Source organism: Callorhinus ursinus, unplaced genomic scaffold (assembly GCF_003265705.2).
Source record: "Callorhinus ursinus isolate GAN/ISIS: 27379988/994484 unplaced genomic scaffold, GSC_fseal_2.0 scaffold71, whole genome shotgun sequence".
Classification (NCBI taxonomy): Eukaryota; Metazoa; Chordata; class Mammalia; order Carnivora; family Otariidae; genus Callorhinus; species Callorhinus ursinus.
Window position 1 is genome coordinate 1,058,768 of NW_027397133.1, and position 23,549 is coordinate 1,082,316.

At 53.6% G+C, this 23,549-nt stretch overlaps 1 protein-coding gene across 2 annotated transcripts; it reads right to left on the reverse strand.

Moving 5' to 3' along the window:
• On the reverse strand, positions 1–23,549 carry MYBPC2 (myosin binding protein C2). 2 transcript variants are annotated; one of them, XM_073886408.1, is made up of 28 exons: positions 23,375–23,549; positions 22,105–22,191; positions 21,480–21,566; positions 21,122–21,270; positions 20,586–20,703; positions 20,073–20,121; positions 19,845–19,904; positions 17,611–17,804; positions 17,225–17,357; positions 15,484–15,608; positions 15,288–15,393; positions 13,958–14,130; positions 11,949–12,114; positions 10,434–10,540; positions 10,058–10,087; positions 9,684–9,823; positions 8,033–8,192; positions 7,846–7,950; positions 7,200–7,388; positions 6,643–6,777; positions 5,076–5,243; positions 4,821–4,909; positions 4,534–4,729; positions 4,168–4,307; positions 3,272–3,431; positions 2,966–3,102; positions 1,434–1,620; positions 1–123 (listed from the first exon to the last, which is right to left on the reverse strand). In XM_073886408.1, exons 1-28 carry the CDS (start codon positions 23,391–23,393, stop codon positions 113–115), a joined length of 3,420 nt encoding a protein of 1,139 aa, XP_073742509.1. In that variant the 5' UTR covers positions 23,394–23,549; the 3' UTR covers positions 1–112. The 2 variants fall into 2 exon arrangements, with proteins under 2 accessions (XP_073742509.1, XP_025705823.1); XM_025850038.2 differs by having other exon boundaries at positions 22,105–22,194; positions 23,375–23,530.

Sequence of the window (23,549 nt, forward strand, 5' to 3'; positions counted from 1 at the left end):
TTGTAGACAAGGCTATTATCTTCTCAGTAGTAACGCTGGAAAGGGAAACAGTGTTCAGGGAGGTCCGGGTTAGGACCCAGCAGCCAGTCATCCTGGCAGGTGGAAGACAGTCTTACTGTGGCACTGTGGGGGGAAATGAGAAAAGAGTGGGTAAGGTGGGCTGGGCTTCCCAAGTCTCTGTGCCCCAGCCCCAGGCTCCTTTGCCGGCTAGATTCACACGGCCAGGAGGGGGAGCACATTGATTTTTCACATCTCCATGGGGCAGTCAAACCACTGTCATGGGGTCTGTGACTCCTGTAGCTTTGAACCCCAAACTGGAATGTTCTCATCAGGGATTTCTAAGCAGCTGCTGGTGACAGGCTGTCACTGGAATCCCAAAGTAGGGTTATTTCCAAGCTGACTCAATAATTAATAAAGGGGATAGCAAAACATTAGAAATTGGGTCAGCCTGGAAGAGCAGTGTTCAGAATGACAGCCAGTAAGGCTTGGGGGGTGGTCTCGCTTATTAAGGGTCTACGGCCACTTCTGTCTTCTGAGCGGTCATCAGGGCCAGGGGGAGTCACAATTGGGGAGGGACACTGGAAGCCCATATTAACATCAGTCACATCAGGGAATTGGGTAACAGCCTCTCCAATGAGCCTTGATTGGCAGTTTGATGGGCTGCAGCAGGGGAGATGAGGAAAAGCATTCCAGGTAGAGGGAACAGCATGTGCAAAGTCCCAGGGACAAGAGAGCACAGCCAGTTTGTCCAACTAACAGCTTGGTGTGGCTGGAACAGTGTTGAGGAAAATGGCCCCCCAGAGCAGGGCATGTGGGAGAAGGTGCAGGACCATGGACACCAGGCTGAGGGGTTTCGGGGCTGCTGGGGAGCCTGGGGAGGGCCACAGGCAAGGGAAGGGCAAGTCAGCACTGGAGAGAGAGCCCCTAGGGCCCTGCGGGGGGTGGGGGGGGGGGATGGAGGGAGACATGGGAGGCAGGGAGGCCAGGGAGGAGGCCGGGCAAGAATTCCAGAGGAAGTGGTGATCAGGGCTCGGGCTGAAGGGTAGAGAGGAGGGTACGGGAGGGACAGCTTGGGGAGGAGAGGCATTTTTCTGGGCGCCTGCACATCTCCCCACATAGGCCAGGCCCACCAGAGCCTTGGTGATCATCTGCCAGCTCTTCTCGATCTCATTCACCAATTCTCTGTCCTTCAACTCCTTTTGGAAAACTTCCTCAGACAGCTGCCCCAGCTGGATCAGGTGCCCCCCCAGCCCCATCCCTACAATGCCCTGTGCACATGTCACCCTGCATCGTTCTTGTTGGGGTCCAAATCCAGCTTCCTCATTACACACCTAGGGGCCCCGGGCTGACTCAGCTCTGCGCTCAGCATGGCTCGGCACGGGGCCTCTGGGTAGCTGTGTGAGAGCAGGAGTGAGGGGCAGCCAGGTGCTCACCTCGGACCTCCAGCTTGCACTCGGCCAGCGCCTCCCCCAGCTCATTGACAGCCCTACAGGAGTAAGTCCCTGCGTCAAAGGGGGATGGGTGGCGGATGTTGAGCGTCAGGACTCCCTGGTAGTTGGTCATCAGGAATTTGGGATCTTCGCGGATTTCCATGTGGTTCTTCATCCAGACCACCTTTGGCTGTTGAGCAGAGTGGGAGAAGAGGCCAGCTTAGGGAAGTTCCCTGGATGATGGCAAAGTGGGCTTTGGAAGACAGATCTGGATTCGATTCTTGGCTGTGCTGCTGCCAACTTTGACTGGGTGACCCTGAACTCGTCATTTCTCCTCTCTGACCCTCAGTCTCCTCTTTGTGAGAGGAAGAGCTCACTCTCTTTTGTGGCCCACAGAACCCTACGTGATTTGGCCCCATTACTCTTCTGCCCTCACCCCATCCTGTCGCTCCCTCCCTCTGCTCCATCCATATGGGCCTCCTCACTTTTCCTCAAACAGACCCGACAGGCTCCCACCTCAGGACCTTGGCTGTTCCCTCTTCCAATACTGCTCTTCCCTCCTCTTTTCCCCTAATCAGCACCAGCTTATCTTTCCGATCTCTGTTCACACGTCATTTTGGGCCCCTAGGCTGCGGCAGGAATGCCCACTGTATGTTCTCAACTACCCTCCGAGCTCTGACATGCATCCCACCCTTCATGGTTTTATAGTCATTTGCATGACTTCGGATTCACGTTGGTCTCCCCCAACATCCAGGAACTTCCTGTCCAATTCACCAGCACACACAGCCTCTGAAAATGTGTGTTGAAAGAATAAACAGACTGTGAGAGTGAGTGATGTAAATAAGCAAACGGAGTGAATAAATGAGCCGAGTAAATGAATGGATTGGTAGGTGAGTAAATGGGCGGAATGAATAAATGAGTACAGTTAGTGAATACAGTGAGTAGATGGGAGATGGAGGAGGTGAACTAATGAATCCGCGGTGTGCCTACGGGGGTGAAGCTGAAAACTTGGGAGTTAGACCAGAAGTCGGCAAACTTCATCTGTAAAGGGCCAGGTAGTCAATATTTCAGGCTGTGCAGGCTCTGTGGTCTCTGCGGCCTCAGGCAGTACTAAAGCGTGCACAGCCACGTCCCCATAACGTGTTTATTTAGAGAAACTGGTGGCAAGCAGATTTAGCCCGCGAGCCCTCATTTGCTAGCCCCTGGTCCAGGTGAGCCACTGGGGCTCAAGGTTGCAAGTGTCCACATTCCCAACAGCTGTCGGGAAACTGGACGTAGCAGAAGGTGCTGGGGAGCCCCGGAGGTTCAGACCTCCTCCCAACTCCCGCCAAAGTTTTCTGTTTCCAAGGGAAGCCAGAGTGTGATGATCTGAGACTCGGGCTCTGATCAAAGGGGCGAGAGACGGGAAGTGGGTTAAAAGTGAGTAAATCCCATGAACAGAAGAGAGAGAAGTCGGGGGGGGAGGAGGTGGTGTGGCTGCATCTGGGTGAAGATTTCCCTCTAGGGTCACGCGCACGCACGCACACACACGGCACCTTTGGGTGGCCTCTGACCGCACAGTTGAGAGCTGCAGTGTAACCAGCCACGACCACCCGGTCTGGTAGAGGCGTAAGGAACTTGGGAGGTGTTCGGAAGTCATGCTCCTTGTACTCAAGCGGCTTGAAGGTGATACCTGGCGAAAACGAGATGCACCTGTCAGGTGACCAATCTGGACTGGCGCCTGACTGCCTCTCCTCTGTCACCAGGTGCCATCAGCTTTGAGTCTGGGGGTGAGGGGAGGAGTCAAGGTAGAACCCCGGCCAAGAGAGGAGCCCGGATCCCACGGAGTGGGGTCGCAGTACCTGTCTTGAGGATCCGGGCTGTGTTCTTGGAGACGCCAGGTGAGTCACTGAGCCCACAGATGTTCTCGCTGAAAACGCGGAAATAGTATTCGTTGCCCACGATGAGGTCAGGCACGGTACAGGAGGTGTGCCGGTTGTGTTCATAGACAGTGAACCACTCCTGGGGGGGCGGGGGGAGGGGAGGCAGGGAAGGGCCGGGGGAGTCGGACACAGGGACACAGAAGGACCAGGGCGTGAGCAAAGCACACCAAAGTGTGAGTCCGCTAAGACAACCTGCCGTTCACAGGAGCACTGTTCACAATGGCCCAAAAGGTGGGAACACCCCAAGCAGATCAACGGAGAAGTAAAACGTGGTAGATCGAAACCACGGACCATCACTCAGCCACGGAAAGGAATGAAGCACTGATCCACACTGCAATGTGGGTGGACCCAGAAAGCTATGCTGAGTGAAGGAAGCCAGACACAAGAGGCCACATATTGGATGACCCCATTTCTATGAAGTGTCCAGAGTAGGTAAATCCATAAAAAGAGGAAGCAGATTAGTGGTCTTGGGGGTTGGGGTGGGGGTGAATGCTTAATGGGTACGAGGTTTCCTTTCGGGGAGATGAAAATGTCTTGGAACTAGATGTGTTGGTGACACTACAGTGGGAATGGACTAAAAATTTTAAAAACGTTAATGCTTAATTTTAGGTGAATTTTACCTTAGTTTAAAAAAAAAAAAGAAAAAGAAAACCCATCATGCACCGTATTTCAGCCAAAAAGCTTCCCTGCCAGCCGCAGCCCATGCTCCCAATCTCTCCAAGCCTCGGTTTCCCTTTCCCGGCTGTGAACCGGAAACAATGGCATCTACTCTGACCATCTGGCCCACCCCACCCCGGGCCCTTCTGGTCTCTCACCATGGTTTTCTTGTCGGCTTTCTGGACAAAATACCCTGTGATCTCACTGTTCCCATCATCTCTGGGGGGCTGCCACTCCACCAGCGCGTTAGTGCCCCACACCTCCTTCACCATCACGTTCTCTGCTGGTCCTGCCTTTTCTGGAATGGGGGCGGGGGTTGTCAGACGTCCGCCCCTCGCCTCCTCTCCCCATCTCTGCCCCCCTCACCTGGTCCCCGGATTCTGATATCGCTTAGGCTTTTCCCCGCTCCCACTTCCTCGCCTTTTGGCGCCATCCCTACCTCGCACCCTCTTTTCCATCCCAACCTCTTCACTTCCCGGCTCCTGGGCCGCAGTGCCTCCCCCCTGCCCCAGCTGGCCGCGCACCCACGACCCGGATGCGGATGGTGGCCGTGTCCTTCATGTTCTCGATCTGCACGGTCAGCTCGTATTCCCCCGAGTCCGAGCGCGCCGCCTGGCGCACGAAGAACACGGTGTCGAAGTCGCTGGTGCGCAGGTGCACGCGGTTGGGGTCCACTGGCGCCCCGCCCTTGGTCCACACCACCTGGGGCCGGGGCTTTCCCTGGGCGGGGGCGGAGGGAAGAGGAGCAGAGAGGTCAGCCCAGGTCTCGCCCTGGCTCTGACCCTCTGAGCCCGACCCCAGCTCGGCGCACCTGGAAGGGGATGACGAGGTTGAGGTGTTCCCCCACTTTGCGGATGTAAGTCTGGCGGAGGTGACGCGGGAGTCGGATCTTGGGTTGCTCTGAGGGCACAGACACAGGAACCGGGGCTCAGTGCTGGGCTGGGGGACACTCGACAGAGAGACAGTGGCAATGACGTTCTCGGGGGTGGCCCTAATGATGGCATGGCAAGGGCAGACCAGGTGACAGCAACTTGGTCTTTAGGAGAGCGGGCTCAGAGTCACTTACGCACAATCTCCCGGATGGTGACCGCCTGGAACAGGGAGGCGGGCTCGCTGCGCCCCGCGATGTTGACCGCCACCACCCGAAACAAGATTTTTGCTCCTGTGGGGAGATTCTTGACGGTGAAGCCACAGCGCTCTATGGGCTCCGTGTTAGCAGGGACCCAGTCCTCGGCTACAAAAGAGAAGCAATGCTGGGAACTTTCCTAGGAGCCCCTCAGAGGGTTGTCCCTTCCCGCCTTGGGACCACCGCAATGGACAGCAGCAGCTGACATTTATTAAGCACTTATTATGACCAGGTTGGAAGAGTGGCACACGTGTTCGTTAGTTCATTAATTTCTGCCTCTGTCCTATGTTATCCCCCATGTTAGAGATGGGGAGATCAAGGTTCAGAGGCGTAGGAAATCAGGGGTGGAGGTTAGAGACAGCTTCTGGGATTTCCTGCCTCCTTGGTTTCCATCTTGGGTTTATTGCCATAGGTTGGTGAACCAATGTAGGTCAGACCAACCACCACCAGAGTGAACTCTAACAAGAGTGAAATATCACAGTGCCCTGGCACAGACTGGGGAGGGATGGGCAAGGGCAAGAATGGGCTAAAGAGCGCTGGAAAGAGAAAAAGGGAAGAATCTGACAAGAGTCCAACCATCCATCATTTACATGCATTAGCAAATGCAGTCATCACTGTACCCTGTCAAGGAGGCAACAGTCTTCGCCCATTTTTAGATGAAGAAACTGTTAGAAAGTGTAGGGGCAGGATGGGAACCCACGTCTGTCTGACTTTAAGGCCTGGGATACGGTGTGGAGATGATCACGCCTGTCTTCCCAATGAGATGACCATGTTGCAGGTAGCCCCATGGCCATGGCACTGGGCCTGGCATGGAGTCCAGCGCTCAATACACGTTTGTTCAGTGGAGGACAGAGAGTTGGATGTGTGGAAATATGGATGGATGGATGGATACACAGAAAGATGGAGAGATAGACAGATGGTTAGATGTTTATATAGGGAAACGGATGAATGGAAAGAAGGAAAGGAGGGTGGAAGGGAGGGAGGGAAGAGGGAAGAAAGATGGTAGTGAAGAGATAAATATACAGATGGAAAACATGTTACAGGATAGATGGATAGCTGGTTGAGCCAAAAGATTTTCAGATGGATTACAGATGGTTGGATGGATGACAAATGGCGGGCAAATGGATGGGAAGAAAGCAGGAAGGAGGGAAGGAAGGAAGGAAGGACGGACGGATGGGTGGGCGGATGGATGGATGAGAGAAAGAATATAGGTAGTAGACAAATACAGGGATGATAGATGAATGGATGGATGAAAAGGTATTACTGTACGGAAGATGTGTACAGAGGAAGGAGGACGGCAGGGAGAGAGGACAAGCTGGTCAATGGGGGCCTAGCTTGAGCCACCCCATCCAGGGATTCATGCAAGTAGAGACACAGAACCAGAGCAGCCCTCCCCATCAGAGAGCTCTCCTGCACTGCCCTACGTGCAGTCCCATGGATTATACCCCCAAGCAGGGCTCTGTGTGAGCCACCGCACCCCGCCTCCAGGCCTGATGGGGCCACTCACAGCCCTCCAGGCAGTACTCCACCAGGTACCCATCGATGCCGCCTGCCCCAATCCTATCTGGGGGCCTCCACTTGAGAGTGGTGGTGGTGTCTGTCACGTCTTCCACCGTCAGGTGCAAGGGTTCACTCGTGGGCGCTGTAAGAATCCAGGGAAAGGGGAGGTGGAGGTAAATGAGGTGTTGGCGCTCACAGGGAGGGGCAGGGATCAGAGCTGGAGTCACTGATCAGGAGAGGGAGAAATAGGGTGGGCCAGAGGTCAGTGAGCCAGGACGTGTCATTATGAGTCACTGAAACAAGATACATCAAGGGACGGTGAGGTCTCCAGGAGCAGGGAAGAGTGTTAGTCTGGTGTTAGGTCAGAGGCCCATGAGGTATTTGGGCAACAGCACAGAGTCTAGGATCATAGAGATTGGTGACTAATGTGCTGGGTCAGTAAGAGGTCGGGAGGTTGGTTAGGGCTGGAGGGTCAAAGGCCAGGTGTAGGGTCAGAGATCAGCGACAGGCAGGACAGGGGTCGGAGGTGGACAGGGGTTTGGGGAGGGTGCAGAGGAGCATCACCAATAGGCATGAAGGGCTTGGTGTTCATGCTGGGCTGGGAAATGCCGATGGCATTGACAGCAAAGACCCGCATCTCATACAGGATGCCCTCAATCATCTTGGTGGACTCATAGGTTGTTTCTGTAAAGACCTCAAAGTTCAGCTTCATCCAGCGATGAGAGCCCTTCTTCTTCCGTTCCAGGAGGTAACCTGGAGCCCCCCCCCCAAAAGAGAGGAATGAGTGCTCATGGGGAGGTTATGGGGTCACAAGTCAGTTGGAGCAGTGAGAAGCCATCAAAAGTTCACATGACCCAGAGAGGTCTGAGGCCATGAATCTTGGGTTGGTCTCAGGGTCATGGAGTAGTCAGCAGTCACCAATCATGGGGTTGGGGATCAGGAACGGTCATGAGTCATGAATCCAGGAGTCAGGGATCACAGAAAACCCTAGGCTGTTGACCAAAGTGAAGATGCCCAGGTTGCTGGGAAGCAAAGAATAAGAGGGAAGACCAAAGAAATTGCAAGGTATCAAAGATGGAAAACAGATCTCCGAGGGAGACCACCAAGGATGCTAAGAACTCTTAGAGGCCAAGGGATCATTGGGGCGGCAGGGAGCTGGGGGAGTAGGAGAGGTCAGAGGTCATGGGGCTTCTGGCACACGAGCACTCACCAGTGACTGGCTGCCCCCCATCATACTTGGGTGGCTCCCAGACAAGAATGGCCCAATCCTCTCCAACGGAGGTGACACGCACAGCCTCCGGGGGGTCTGGGACATCTGTGGGAGGCAAGACGGTCCGGGGGTCCCTCAGGGCCTCAGGGAACCACCCCCTCGCTCTCCCTCAGCTCCCTCTGCTCACCCACAACCCTCACGAAGATGGAAGCCACATCCTCGCCCATGGGGTTGGTGACCTTGATGGTGTAGCGGCCCTCGTCCTCTCGATCGGCACTCTCGATCAAGAAGCTGCTGGTGTCTGTCTGATTCTCGATGCGGATCCTGCCTTCGGTGGTCGTGAACACCTGGACACAGCCACGGGATGGCCTTGCTCCATCTCTCCCCAAGCCCAGACCTGCCTCCGCCCTCCACTGCTCAAAATTCTCCAGCAGCTCCCCATCACCACACAACACAAGGCCTTGGACCTAGCGCAGGAGGACCCGTTGGACCTACACCCAACCTCACCATTCTTCCCTGCTGCCCTCCTGGTCCTCCAAACACCACCCTTAATTAAAAATCCCCCAAGATTTGGCATGCAATGCCCTCACCCACTCCTCTATTTGTTCTACTCTTACTCATCCTTTAGGACTCGCCTAGAAGTGGCCTTTTCCGGAAAGCCATCTTGGAAGCCCCCAGCTGAAAGTGATGGCCCTACCCCCTGAAGTCTCATAGTTTCCAGTACCCCCTTTTATCTCAGCCCTGGTCACCCTGGACTGTGACTGCTTGGGCACGCTCTGCCTCCCTCCAACAGTGAAGGCTCCTCATGTTGGTATCCTCAGTGCTATACACAGAGCCCCGCACAGAGGAAGCCTCATTCTGCTGACTGAAGAAATGAATGAAGGTTGAGTCAAGTCTATCCATTTTATAGACTAGGACTCTGAAGACCAGAGAAGGGAAGAAAAATTGAACTGTCCAGGGCCTGGAACATACAAGATAAAAATATTTGTTGGATGGATGGATGCATGGGTAACTGGATTGTCTGATGAATAAATGGACAAATGGATTAATTGCTGGATGAGAAGATGGCCGGATGAACTAAGTAATCAATAAGTTTATGAATGGAAAGATGGGTGGATGGTTGAGTTGTGGATAGCTGGATTGGGTGGCTGACTGACTGATTAACGGATTAATGGAGAGATGGATGGATGGATGGGTGGATGGATGGATGGATGGATGGATGGAGCACCCACCATGTGGCAGGCCTGTACCATGTGATAGATAAATATAATCTCCAGGGGCGCCTGGGTGGCTCAGTCGTTAACCGTCTGCCTTCGGCTCAGGTCATGATCCCAGGGTCCTGAGATCGAGTCCCACATCGGGCTCCCTGCTCGGCGGGAAGCCTGCTTCTCCCTCTCCCACTCTCCCTGCTTGTGTTCCCTCTCTCGCTGTCTCTCTCTCTGTTAAAAATTAAATAAATAGGGGTGCCTGGGTGGCTCAGTCATTAAAGCGTCTGCCTTCGCCTCAGGTCATGATCCCAGGGTCCTGGGATCGAGCCCCGCCTCGGGCTCCCTGCTCGGCAGGAAGCCTGCTTCTCCCTCTCCCACTCCCCCTGCTTGTGCTCTCTCTCGCTGTATCTCTCTCTGTCAAATAAATAAATAAAATCTTTAAAAAAATAAATCTTTAAAATATATATATATATATAATCTCCAGTCTTCAAAACAATTCTATGAAGAAGGATCATCATTCTCATTTTACAGACAATGAAACTGAAGCTCAGAGAGGAGAAGCCACTTGCCTAAAGTTGCCCAGCAGAGCTGAGAGAGAGAAGTGAGGGCACAGGGGGAGCCCCACCATACCTCATCTCCCTTCAGCCAGGTGGCGACAGGACGAGGCTCCCCAGTGATGGACACATCAAGTCTCAACTTGTTTCCAGCCACAACCACAATCGAATTCTCTGAGGTCTTCCCTGAGCAGTCCAGGTGGATCTTTGGTGGTTCTAGTGGCAGAGAAGAGATATTAGGGAACTTGGGGGTGGGCAGCTGGGTCATACCAATCCCCACCAAGGCAAGCTGGGTTCCCCAGGAGCTGGGCTCCAACAGCCATAAAAACCCTGGAGTCCTGCCCCCAGCCTCTCTTCCCTCAGACCCAGGAATCTAGACCCTCAGCCCCCTCCTCCCTCAGACCCAGGAGTCCAGACCCTCAGCTTACCACAGCAGCCCCTGGTCCTTACCTTGCTTGGGTACATACTCCACCTTGATTTCTGGAGGACAGAGAAGACAGCTCTGTTAGGTCTAAATCCAGTGGGCCGCTTATCCCACCCTCCCGCCCCAGAGGCTACAGGGAAGGTCTGGCATCACCCAGGGACCTAGGGGGCTGGGGATGGGTCCAGGCCCATGAGTGCCCTTCCTCCCACGTGGACACCCCTCAGAATATTCAGTGCTCTTTCCCTCCATCTTCTCATCTGACTCCTCCCATGAGATCAGCAGACGCCTGCTGTCACCCCTAATACACATTAGGGAGACCTAATCCTGAAGGAGGGCATCTGGGCCCTGGGGTCTGGAAGGTGGGTGCTCTGGCCCCTGGGGAACACAGAGGGGCATCCTCACCCAGGAAGTTGAGCTTGGCCGAGAGGGACAGGGCATAGCCATCAGGCACGAATGTGTAGTCCCCCTCATCCTCAGGGTGGACATCATCAATCACCAGCTTGTGGAACCTAAGGGGTTGGGGGGGACAAGGCAGGGGTCAGGTGGGTCACCCTGAGGATCACCATGGAGAAAGACCTTCTTTTTTTTTTTTAAGTTTATTCATTTAAGTAATCTCTACAATCTCAATCTGGGCTCAAAGTCATAACCCAGAGATCAAGAGTCGCACACCTTTCCGAATGAGCCAGACAGCCGCCCGGAGAAACACCCTCTTCAATCAATCTACGTCCCCATGCCCACCATTTTTTTTTTTTTTTAATTTGAGAGAGAGAGCATGAGCGGGGGTAGGGGCAGAGGGATAGGGAGAAGAAGGCTCCCCACTGAGTGTGGAGTCCGAGGCAGGGTTCGATCCCAGGACCCCGAGATCATGACCTGAGCCAAAGGCAGCTGCTTCACCAGCTGGGCCACCCAGGTGCCACCCCCCCCATTACCACCATTTTTATTCTGGGTTTTGAAATGCTATCATCTGGGTTCAAATCTCAGCTCTGCCACTTATTAGCTGTGTGACCTTGGGCAGGTCACCTAAGATCCCTGTGCATTCAATTTCTTCATCTATAAAATAGATATCATGATAACGATCTACACCAGGGTTGTTGTAAAGCAAGTAAAAATCTCCCTGGCACATAATAAATGCCCTATAAGCGTTAGGATTCATTCTCAGAATTATTGACACCACCGGCAGGCAGGGTTCCTTACACAGAACCCGGAGAAAGCCTACATTCTGCCAAGAGCTATGGTCAGGAAATGCAATCACCACTGTGTTGGGGCACGAGCATGTTCGGGCACGCTGTTCTGGCGTCACGGTGGCTCTCCATATCCCACAGATTACCCAGGTGCTTCTCTTACATGTCCCTGTGCTACGTGTTGAATTCCAGTCCCTTGTTTCTCCAGCTAGATGTCTCCCCCACTTTGTAGGAGACTGTTTGCCAATACGGCCACAGGTTCTCCCCTCCCTGTGTCCATGCCCCTTGCGATAAGACCTTGCAGCCTGTGGCTTCCTTCGCCCAAGAGACTACAGCAGAGGTGACACGGAGACCATTCCCTGCCCAGGCCACAGAGGCCTTGTTTGCTTCTGCTCTCTCTCGGGATGCCTGCTTCTGCCCCGTGCATGTGCCAGGACTGGCCTACTGGGGGATTAGATGTCACATGGACCAGAGCGGAGGCAGCCCAGGTGTCCTGGCCGAGGTCCTGACGGAGCCCCAGAAGACCAGCAGAGCAGACCTTTCAGCTGACCACAGAGGCCTGAGAAAGGCCATCCTGGATCAGCCAGCCCCCAACCAACCCGCAGACTCACGATTAAATACATCCTTTTCCCCTTAAACCACTAAGTATAGGGATGGTTGTTCCATTAGTATAGCTAACTGATACACACGCCCCACCCTGCCCCACCCCCAGCCACCTCCCCAGTCTATTCCGCACCTCCCCACGTGGGAGATGGTGATCCTCTTGCTGGGCCGCACTTCGATCCCATTCTTGTACCACTTGCCTGTCACCTTCTCATCAGACACCTCGCACTTAAACATGGCCTGTTCCGAGGCCTTCACCGTCAGATCTGCAATGTCCTGCAGGACCTCCAGCTGTTTCTCTGGACAGGGAGAGAAGGACATGGGACCATCACAACTCTAGTCAGCCCACAAATATTTGCAAGCACCTACTCTGTGCCGAGCACTGTTCCAGGCACCGGGCATATAGCTATGAACAACCCAGAAACATCCACTGGCCTTGTGGAGTTCATATTCTAGGGGGGAGACAGTCGGTGAACAGGGAAACACATAAGTGTATAAGAGGGAGTGATGGGGCCCGAAGAGTCCCCCAGGTAGCGGGAACGGCATGTGCAGAGGCCCTGTGGAGCAGAGCAGGCTTGGTGTGGGAAGCAGCGAGGAGACCAGTGTGCAATGACTGAGGCAGACGTAGTAGGAGATGAGATGGCAGGGGGCAGGCAGGGCCAGGTCACAGACCTTGGGGGCCCCACAGCGGACCCCAGCGAGGCAGGAATCACTAGAGAATGTTGCGAAGACAGCTGGGGTCGGACTTTTTTTTTTTTAACAAAATGATGCATTTACATGGTTTAAAAAAAAAAAAAAAAGGAAATGGGGGCGCCTGGGTGGCTCAGTCGGTTAGGCGTCTGCCTTCAGCTCAGAACATGGCCCCGGCGTCCTGGGCTCGAGCCCTGCAAGCCTCTGTGCTCAGGGGGGGAGTCTGCTTCTCCCTTTCCCACTCCCCCTGCTTGTGCTCTCTCTCTCTCTCTCTCTCTCTCTCTCTCAAATAAATAAATAATATCTTTTTTAAAAAATAAGGGAAATGGATTTAGATGTAGAGGGGCTATCTCCACTCACCCACCTCCAATCCTCCCTTCTCCAAGGGCACTATCCGTTTAGTCTGTCACAATGAAAGCAAAGAGGTATATATGTTTCTCTCCTCCCCCCCTCCCTCCCTCTCCTCCCCTCCTTGCAAACTGTAGCATATTTGCTTTTTCACCTAACAATACAGTATATTGGAAATCCTTCCGTATCAGTACATTTCAACCTGTCCTTTGTTTATGGCTACGTATGGACATACCATAATTGATTTGGCTCATAAATACCTTGGTTTGGGGTTTGTTTTTTATATTTAAGGAATTATAGACTCACAAGCATTTGGAAAAGCAGTTCATGGAGTCCCGTGTGGCCTTCAGCCAGCTTCCCCTGGTAGAGAGGGTGACATCTTATGTAACAGGAAAGTGACCTGGGCCCTGGAGGGCAGGGTGTGCTCAGTTTCCACCATCTGACTTACATTTTACAAGGATCACTCTGGCCGGTGTGTGTGAGTGGGGGAGGGGGGTGGCCATGAAAACAGGGCACCCAGTGACCACTGCTGTCGTTCAGGCATGAAGGGTGGAGGCCTGGGGGCAAGTGAGGGCAACGGAGGTGGGGAAGAGTGGTCAGACCCTGGATATCCTCTGAGCGGGCAGCTGCCAGGACTCGCTGGTGAACTGAGTGCAGGGTGGGAGGCCAAGGGAAGAGTCAGGGACAACTGCAAGATTTGGGGCCTGAGCAATTTTTTTTAAAGGTTTTATTTATTAATTAATTTATCTGAGAGAAAGAGCCGGAGAGGGAGAAGCAGAGGGAGAGGGACAAGCAGACTCCGTGCTCAGCACAGAGCCTGACACGGGCTCAATCTCAGGACCCTGAGATCATGACCTGAGCTGAAACCAAGAGTTGGACTTTAACCAACTGAGCCACCCAGGCGCCCCTGAGCAATTTTTTTTAAGTTTATTTATTTAATAAACTCTACCCCCAACTTGGGGCTCGAACCCACGACCCCGAGATCAAGTCACACGTTCTTCCAGCTGAGTCAGCCAGGCACCCCAGGGCCGGAGTAATTTTGAGCTGTGAGGAGAAGCATGACCTAGTGTGGCCGCCAGCCCCCCCAAGCTGGAGGCCCCATACCTTCCACAATGAGCTCGGCCTCACACTGGCCTCCGTTGGTCAAGACCTGGTAGTGACCCCCATCCGCCAAGGTCACGTCCGAGTAGATGAGAATGTGACGATTCCCATCCTTCTTGAAGCGGTATTGAGCCTTGAAGGAATCCTCTCGCGTCATTTCCACACCATCTTTCATCCTAGGTGAAGGGCATATGAAGGGGAGAAGTGAGGGACCCGCATAGCCCTGGGTCTGGATATCAGAGGGTGAGGGCCAGGGAGATAGTCCTGAGCAGAGGTCAGGGGTCAGAAGGGTCCCAGGAAGGAGGAGAGATTCAGGTTGGCAGAAGCATCTTGAATAGATGGGTCGCAGGTGGGATGGTGGGTCACAGGAAGGCACAGGCCACAGGGAGATGCTGCAAGGTCCCGCTGGAGGTCAAGGGACACAAAAAGGTCATTGGGAGATGTCAGGGCATGGAGGGAGTCCTGGGGTCCCAGAGAGATGTCAAATATTGTTGCCTCTCTAAATGGTACTTCCCTGCCTGAGAAACTCCTCCCTTTGCACTTCTTTTCTACCTCCTCATCATTCAAATCTCAGCTCCATTGTCACTTCCTCCAGGAAGTCTTCCCTGACCTCCTGAGTCCCTTCTTCCTATTAAAAAGTGGTTATAGCTTCAGTTAGTGCTCCTCTGAAACACTTGTCAAAATAGAACTTTTATATTTATTCATGTGATGACGTGACTAACGCATATCTCTGTCTCCTACACATACACCCCAGAAGTTTACCAGATTATAAACTCTAAGAGGGTGGGTGACATGTTGATATATTTTCTTCCCATTATATCTCCAATACATTGAAGAGTGCCATCATATAATAGGTACTCAATAAATATCTGTTGGATGGGTGAATAGATGTGGGGATGGATGAATGGATAAGGAGATGGGTGGGTGAGTGGATGGATGGATGGATGGATGGATGGATGGATGGATGGTTGTTTGGACAGATGAAACAATGGGACAGATGGGTAGATGGATGGGGTGATGGATGGGTTGATGAATACATGGATGGATACATGAGTGGACGGACCAAAGGATGGATGGTTGGTTGAACGGATGAGTAAATGAATCTGAAATAGCAGGGATCAGGGAAAGGACCTGGAAGAAGATGAGATGGGTAGAGGTCGGAAGTTCCAGAAAGATATCATGTGTGAAGGTCAGGATTTATAGAGAAAGGCTGAGGTCTCCTGGTGACTACTGGGTAAATTTTCAGAATCTCTAAGAGGGCTCATAAAGATCAGAGCTGAGGCAAAGAAGCTGTGGGCACCTGTATGGAGCTCAGGGATCAAGAGACACTTACCACATGACCTGGGCACCATCTTCTGACACCTCCACTGACATTTCTACCCGGTCACCCACAAACACCTGCTGGTCCTCGAGGGGTTTGACAATCAGGACTGGAGGTTCTGTGAGACACGGAGGGACAGGAGATCAGTAGTTTCAGGACCTCCTCCAGAGCCCCACTCCCCAAGCTCAGGCCCAAATCTCAGCCTCACCTTTGACAAAGAGCTCAGTGAAACACTTCTCATCTTTGACAGCGACCTCATAAGCAGCATCGTCCGCCAATGTGCACTTGTTGATGGTGAGAATTCGCTTCTTACCAACGTTCTCAAACACGTACCTGGTGCAAAAATCTTATCTCAGCCTAGAGCCTGGAGGAGATCCCAGCCCTGGGGTAGATCTGCCCACCAGTTCTCAGGGAAGTCACTCCCTCTCAGAGCCAAATTGTGTGGGAGGGGACAGATGGTCTAATTTCTAGTATTTAAGTAACCACAGAGGAAATCCTAACTGCCCCCCCATATCCATCCTTCCCTTCCATTTAGCAGTAGTGCACAGGTACCCACCTAGAGGACAACATTTCCCAGCCTCCTTTGTAGCTGGGATGGTGCGCCACTGAACCTGGGCCAATGGAATGTGAGTGGATTCAACATGCATAACTGCCAGGTCATTTTCACCTTTGAGTTGCTTGCTCTGGACTTCTCTCCTTCCCCCTTCCTGTCTGCCAGTCACAGATGTACCCATGACCCAGCTTCAATCTTGCAGATGAGGACAATGCCACAAGAAATGGTGCAGCCAAAAATGTGGAACCTGGGTCCCCAAACAATCTCTAGGAAGAGAGCCAATCTACCAGCCTCAATCAGTTAGAAATACATTTCTATGGGGCGCCTGGGTGGCTCAGTTGGTTAAGCGACTGCCTTCGGCTCAGGTCATGATCCTGGAGTCCCGGGAGTCGAGTCCCGCATCGGGCTCCCTGCTCAGCAGGGAGTCTCCTTCTCCCTCTGACCCTCCCCCGTCTCATGCTCTCTCTCTATCTCATTCTCTCTCTCAAATAAATAAATAAAATCTTAAAAAAAAAAAAAGGAAATACATTTCTCTCTCACTTAAAGTAATGTAATCTAGGGACTCTGTTACAGCAACTCAACCTGTACCTTAACTAACTTAACTTTTTATTTTATCCAACATGTTCCTGATGAGAAACTTAGAAGACGCAGCCAGGGTCCCTGGCTAGCTCAGTAGGAAGAGCACGCTGACGCTTGATCTTGGAGATCCTGAGTTCAAGTCCCACATTGCATGTAGAGATTACTTCAATAAATAAATAACTTTAAAAACACACACACACACAGCCAAGAAAAAAATAATAAAGCTAGAACCCGTCCAAGAGATAACTGTTGCAAACACTTCGGCCTCTGTCTTTCTAACATTTTTATCTATACATACGTAGATTAACATTTTGTGAAGCAGAAATGGGAACCATGCTTCTTCCTGTTTGCTAATCTTGACCAGCTTCCCATATTATATATTTTAGGATCTCTTTTTTAGTGACTACACATTAAAGATTTTTTTAGTAAAGAATCATACATTTTGGTTGTTTTTCATTTTTTGCTAAAATAGCAAATGCTTTAGTGAACATCCTTACAGCTAAATATGTGCAACCATGATAATTCTCTTAGGATAAATCCCTCAGAACTGCCCTTTCAGAGATTTAGCAAGTAGAGTAACCTCTACACCCAATATGGGGCTTGAAAACTCATGACCCTGACATCAAGAGTCACAAGCTTCGCCGACTGAGCCAGCCAGGCGCCCCTCCTTTGTCAATTTTTTTATTGAGGTATTTGCACTTCTCATATGGATGAGGGAGTGCTCTTTCTGGCTTAAGAGTGGTCAGCTTTATATCTGGGCCCTCTCTGGGACCCAGATCCTCCCCTCCCCGCCGAGGGACTATCCTTCAACACATACTTGCTACTTGGTTTGATCTCCTGGCCGTTCTTGTACCACTTAAGGGGAAGGTCTGGGTCACTGATCTCCACCACCAACTTGATCTTCTTGCCCCTGTCCACTTGGTAGGCTGGATCCAGCTTCTTCGTGAAGGCTGGAGATTGAGGGATGCAGCGGGCATGGAGCTGAGAGGTTCTCACTGCCCCGGCCGCCCCCAGAGCTGCCACGTCTCCCTTCCCAGACCATGGGGTCTCCAAGGTCAATGTCAGGAAGCCTCCCATGACAGCAGGGTTCTATTACTCCTTAGATTGGGACCTTCAAGAGATAGGTCCAGGGTCCAAACAGCCAATATCCATGACGCTGGGATCCCCCAGGCAGGGCCCACCTCCCCTCAGAGCCATGCTGACCTGCACTCTTCTTGACCTCGACCTTGGCCTTCTTGAGCCGCTTCAGCATGCCCCGGAGGTCAGTGATGCCATACTGGAAGGCAATCTTCTCATACTCGCTCTTCTTTGCCCCTTTCAGGAGCTCCCAAATTTCAGGGGGGATGCCTAGGTCATCATCATCTTTCTTCTTTTTCTTCTCTTCCTCAACCACCTCCCTGAGGGCAGGAAGAGCGGGCAGGGGCCGTGGAGGGGGGGAGGGGGGACGGGCAGTTAGGATTAGAAGGTGAGGCGCTCCCTCCACCTTCACCCACTTGCTGTGCCGCTCTCTCTCTCTCTGGGCCTGGTGCCCCTTCCCTCTCTGCCTGGGCCATAGCCTCAGCCTCCTCCCTGACCTCCTAGCCTCCATCCTGCCTCTTCCCCTCCAGCCTGTCCCCCACATGGCCCCAGGAGGGTATTCCTAACTTCCACATCAGATGCCACCCTTTCCTTGTTCAAAATTCTCCCATGGGTCCCCCACTGCCGTCAGGAGGAAGCCCCAACAGTTCAGCCTGATAGTCATGACCCCACCCACCATGTTATCACCACCCCCACAACCACCCAAGCATGTTACTTGCCTTTCCTGAACCCTCCAGGCCCCTCCTGCCTCCCAGCCTTTGCACAAAATGTTTCCCTGCCCAGATGACCTCTCCCTACTTTCCCTTCCCGTTGGACTCCTCTTCAGACCTAGTGCCAAAGCTCCCTCCTCTGTGAGTCCCTCCTGGTCTTCCCAGGCAATGAGTTGCCTTCCCTCTGGGTTCTCACAAGGCCCCTGGGGGACCCTCTCTCTGATCCCACTAAACAGTCCTGGTCTCTTTCTATGTCTGCTGGACCAGACCCATCTCCCCAAACCAACCCATGACTCAATGTCAGGATTGATCTCAGCCCACGGCCTGGGAGACAGGAGGCCTCAGAAGATGTTTGCTGAGTGAGAAAGTAAGTAGATCTCTGGAAAGAAGGAAGGAAAGGAAGGGAACAAAGAAAGGAGAGATGAGTGGGGAAACAGGGGACATATGAATATTTGGAATGATGTACAGGGCACTGGGCGGGAAATTAATACAGACATGGGTCAAGGGCCTGATGGATGGCTAAGGTGATGGATGTGTGGGTCCATGGATGGGTGGGCAGGTGGAGGATGGGTGGCATGGAGGATAGCTGGGTGGGTGGATGGACTGATGAGTTGGTGGCAAATGGTTGGGTAGGCAATTGGGTGGATGGATTGAGGGGAGATGGTCAGGCAGGTGGTTGGCTGGGTAAAGACAAAGAGATGAATCTATCAGTAAATGGGATTGTTGTAGATTTGGTTATGGGGATAGATGAATGAGTAGAAGAATGGATGGGTAGACCAGCCGATAATGAATAACCAAGAGAATGGACCAGACTCATGTTGAACACTATAAAATTGCCAATATCCAATCATTTTTACCTAAAGAACAGCAATTTCATATAGATCAATCAAAGAGAGAGCTATCTGGTTAGATGGATGTGTCACTGAAGAGGTGAAGAGCTGATAAAGGAAAGCCTGGCTAGGTAGGCAGGTGGGATAATGGATTCATTTGGGAGAGAGATGCAGGTGCAGATGGATACACAGGTGGGAAGAAAGATGGATGACAGACAATGGGTGATGGAAAGGTGGATAGATGGTGTCTCCATAGGCAGGAAGTGGGATTATGGGGTGGGTGGGTGACGGACAAATGGATGGGTTCCTGAACGGGTGGCCGAGTGTAATGGCAGACGCCTGGAGGGACAGGTGGGAAGACGGCGGGTAGATGAATGGATATGTGGGCAGATGAACGGGCAAATGGGCAGGCAGGTGAATGGCTAGATTAGCCAATGGATACAGAGGTAGCTGGTTGGATGGCTGGATGAGATCGGTGAGTGGATGGGTAGATGGGTATTTGGCTGGGTGAACAGGGCGGTGTACAGGTGAATTAGAGCCTAAGTGAACGGGAAAATGGCTGTGAGGATGATGGACTGAAGGGTCGGTAGGTAGGTAAACTGGCCGGCAGACGGCTGAGTGGGTGCGGTTGTAGGTAAAGGTGTAGGTAAATGGTGGCTAGGTGGATGGACAGATGGCCAGGTGGGTGGGGAATGGGTAGACGCAGGAGGTTGTAGAGAGGGAAACGGGGAGTCCAGAGCCGGCAGGGGAGCCTCACCCACCACCCTTCTCCTCCTTGAGTTCCCATCTCCCCTCTCTAGGCCAGGTGGGGTAGACTTACCTCTTCTTCAACAGGCCACTGAAATCCAGCTCACCCACATCTTCTGACTTCCCTTCACCCCTGTGGCCGTTGAAAGGGAGCGTGAACCCCACAGAGGTCCTGTGCCCTCAGGACCCCAGTGTCTCCCCACTCCTCCCTTCTCCCACAGCTCCCACTCCCATAGTCCTGGGCACCAGCAGACACCAGCACCCCCCCCCCCACCTCTTCCCAGCCTCCAGGATCACTTACGAACGCTTGAAGCTTTCTAGACCCTGCCCAAAGGCGTCCTGACGGGGCACTGAGGAGAGATGATGGGACAGAAGGTGAGCTGGAGGCAAGGCCTGATCGAAGACCAAGAGCGCCCCTCCAGGTCCACACATATGCCCCCAAATCTGCAATAGCCTCCCACTAAGCCTGTACACCCTCGCCCTAAATCTGGACACCCTTGCTTCCCAAGGTAGCTTTTATGGCTACCTTCTCAAGCCTGTGCACTGTGACCCTGGGGTCGACTTAACTCACCTTCTCAGCCTTCAAGTGGGCACCCAAAACTCTGCTCCCTCTTACCCCCAAGTCCACACCTCCTCATGGTCTAAGCCCGTAGACTATTTTCCCAATTTTGAATGCCCCGACCCCTGCATCTACTCCCTCCTCCCCAATCTCACCCCCACATCTGTACGCTCTCCTACACCAGACTGAAACATCTGCGCAGCCCTGCCCCCCCACAACCCTGTGCTCCCCACCCCCCACCCCCCTCCAGCGCACCCTCCACATCGATGCTGAAGGCACAGCTGTCGCAGAAGTCCTTGGCTTTGACCTCAAGGCGGTAACTCCCGCGGTCCCCCAGGACCACCTTCCCAATGTGCAGCTCCACGGTGTACACCTGAGGGCCGGGGCCAGGGGTGTGGGTGCAGGTGACTGCTCCCCAGCACCACCCCACACCCCCCAGAGCCCACCTCACATCTCCCTCTCTGGGTCCTCACCCTGATTCCACTGGAGGGGCCAGCTGTCTCTTCCCATGACTGGACAACCCTTGCCCCTGGGGGGCCCACAGCCCTGACCCCTGAGACCTTTCTGGGAATGCACACACTGGTCAAGTGCACCCTGCCCTAACCCAAACATTCTCCCAGACTGTCCCCCACAATCTCCACCAAACAGCCCCGCGCAACCTCTCTCCCTAGAGGTCCTGTTTTCCATCTACAGGGGCCCCAGGCCTCAGGCAACAGGCCTTCTGAGAAGTGGGGACTGCACAACCTCCATCCCCAGCCCACATGCCCTCAGTGTCCCCACGGGGTCCTCACATTGCTGGCCGAGTCGTGGGACTCCTTGAAAGAGAATCGGGCCCCGCTCTTGCTGCCCAGCTCCAGCCACTTCCCCTTGAACCACTTGATGGTGGGTTTCTCCGGGAGCTCATTCCCGTTCACCTTGGCCAAGATCACCGTGTCTTTTCCTGGATGGGGGGTGGGGGGTGGGAGGGAGTGGCCGGACAAGAACCATGAGACTCTACAGAGAGGACTGTGAGCTTCTCCTCCCTCAGGCCCAGGAGCCCTGGTCCCCAGCCCCCTCCTCTATCAGACCTGGGAGTCCAGACCCCCAGCCCCTCCTCCCTCAGGCCCAGGAGTCCCGGTCCCCAACCCCTCCTCCCTCATCCCCCCTCACCATTCTCCACCGACACAGAGTCTGGCTTCTTCAGGAAAATGCCCGTGGGCTCCTCAGCAGTGGGAGACTGGTCCTCAGGTGGGGCTTCTGCTCAGGAGACAGGATTAGGGGATCTGAGGCAGGCTGGGGAAGGGGCAGTAGGCCACTTAAGGAGCGGGGCTTAGAGCCTGTGAGGGACCCTCCGCTCAAATGCCAAAGCATGGAGCAAAGTGGCTTCTCCTGACTTGGGAAATACCATGTGTCACCCAGGTGGCTGCATGATCTTGGCCAGTCTCCCCCACCCCTTTGGGCCTCAGTTTCCCCATTTGTGAACTGGAGGGAGGTGGACTGGATTGTTTGAATGTGGCTTTGGGGTAGGAGAGGTATGGAGATAGATTGTGGCATTCAGAGCTGGGCAGAACTCAGAGATGAATCAGCCAGTTGCCGGGGGCTTGAGGGCCAGGCTGAGGGGCTGGGCTCTAACCTGGAGGCACTGGGGAGCCATGGAGGATTGTGAGCAGGGGAAGGATGGATTAGCTCTGGAGGTAGGACTAAAGGAGAGAGAGCAGGGTGGGTGCAGAGAGGCAAGGGGAGCCTGGGGGATGAAGAGCCAGGTTCTGCAGGTCCCACAGGAACATTGTCTCACCTTTGGGGGCCTCTACAGGAGCCTCCTCAGGGGGGGCTTCCTTGGGAGCTGGTTTGGCAGCCTCTTTGCCTTTGGGGGCCTTTTTGGCTACTGCAAGGTAAAAGATGTTCTCAGTTGAGCAAGTGCTCAGTGCCTTCCTCTTCCAAAACCCAGGAGTCCAGGCCCCGTCCCCCCGCCCCTCCTCCCTCAGACCCAGAAGTCCTGCCCCTTTAGGTGTAAATTTATTTCTAATCCTGAGAGTCTGAGCTATCAGGTTTCCCCTTGCCCCAGGCAAGCCATGTCTCATCCACTCAGGCCACCAGGCCCTGACCTTTTGGGTCCTGGGGGTATAATTAGCTCTTTCCCTGGGCTGGAAACTGGACACCTTGTGCTGACCACAGCATCTTTCACCTGCCCTGCCTACTGGCTCCTGGCCCACCAGCGCCCCAGCTGCAGTGAGGGGCTGGACCCCCACTCCACAGCCTGGTTGGCCTAATGCCAGCAGTCTGGACACCCCAGGAGGAGGGTCCCTCCCAGGGACGCATCTCTTCTGTTCAATTCTTCAGAGAGAGAAAGCAGCACCCCCATGTAAACAAATGCCCCCTGTCCCATTCAAAGAAGAGCATCAAACTTCACATAAAGGGTCACATAAAGGGCCCCTATATGGAGAAGGCCCTTTAATTCCTTCATGGGGAAGCCCAGATTCCTATAGAATTCCTTATACAGACAAGAGCTCTCCTCACCACAGAGACAGGACCCCTTAATCTCTATACAATCAAGGACTCCACTCCCCTACAGAGAAAGGACTCAGTCCTCACTCAGAGAAGCATCCCGATACCTATGACAGGACCCCTTAATCTCTATACACACAAGGACTCCACTCCCCTACAGAGAAAGGACTCAGTCCTCACTCAGAAAAGCGTCCCCGATCCCTATGAAGAGGACTCCATCCCCAAAGATAGAGGACACCAGTCACCATGCAAAGACTCCCTGGTCTACATACACAGCACTCCCATCCCTATCGAGAAAAAGGACTCAAATTCAGAGAATCTTCATCTGCACCCAGAGATGGGCCCCCCAAATCCCTACAGAGAATGGAACACCCTCACTGCACAGGGAAGGAGACCCACCCACCCAACACAGATATGGGACCCCCACCCCACACGAGGAAGGGAACCCCTCCCCACCCAGAGAACATATCCCATTCTCCCAAACCTACAGAGGAGCCCTTAGCCCCCATTCAGAAAAGGGGACCACCTCTCCACCCAGGGAGGGCAGTCCTGAAAGCCACCTGGTTTTGCCTCAGGCATGTCAGCAGACCTCCTCTGGCTCCTCGCTCCTCGGAGGCAGCTTGTCCCTCAGGGCCCTAGGGAGGACAGGTGGGCCCCCAGAGGGAGCCCTTTAAGGAGTCCCGAGACTCCCAGGAGGCTGTGGGAGGCATCAGACTTGCCTCCCCGCCCTCCCTT

What these genes read in the sequence shown, in the direction of transcription:
- MYBPC2 (XM_025850038.2), bottom strand. An exon ending in CGAGGTCAAGAAGAGTGCAG is followed by an intron (nt 17,358 to 17,610) that starts GTCAGCATGGCT and finishes CTCAATCTCCAG; the next exon opens with CCTTCACGAAGAAGCTGGAT. An exon ending in CAAGCCCTTCATGCCTATTG is followed by an intron (nt 6,778 to 7,199) that starts GTGATGCTCCTC and finishes GGATTCTTACAG; the next exon opens with CGCCCACGAGTGAACCCTTG.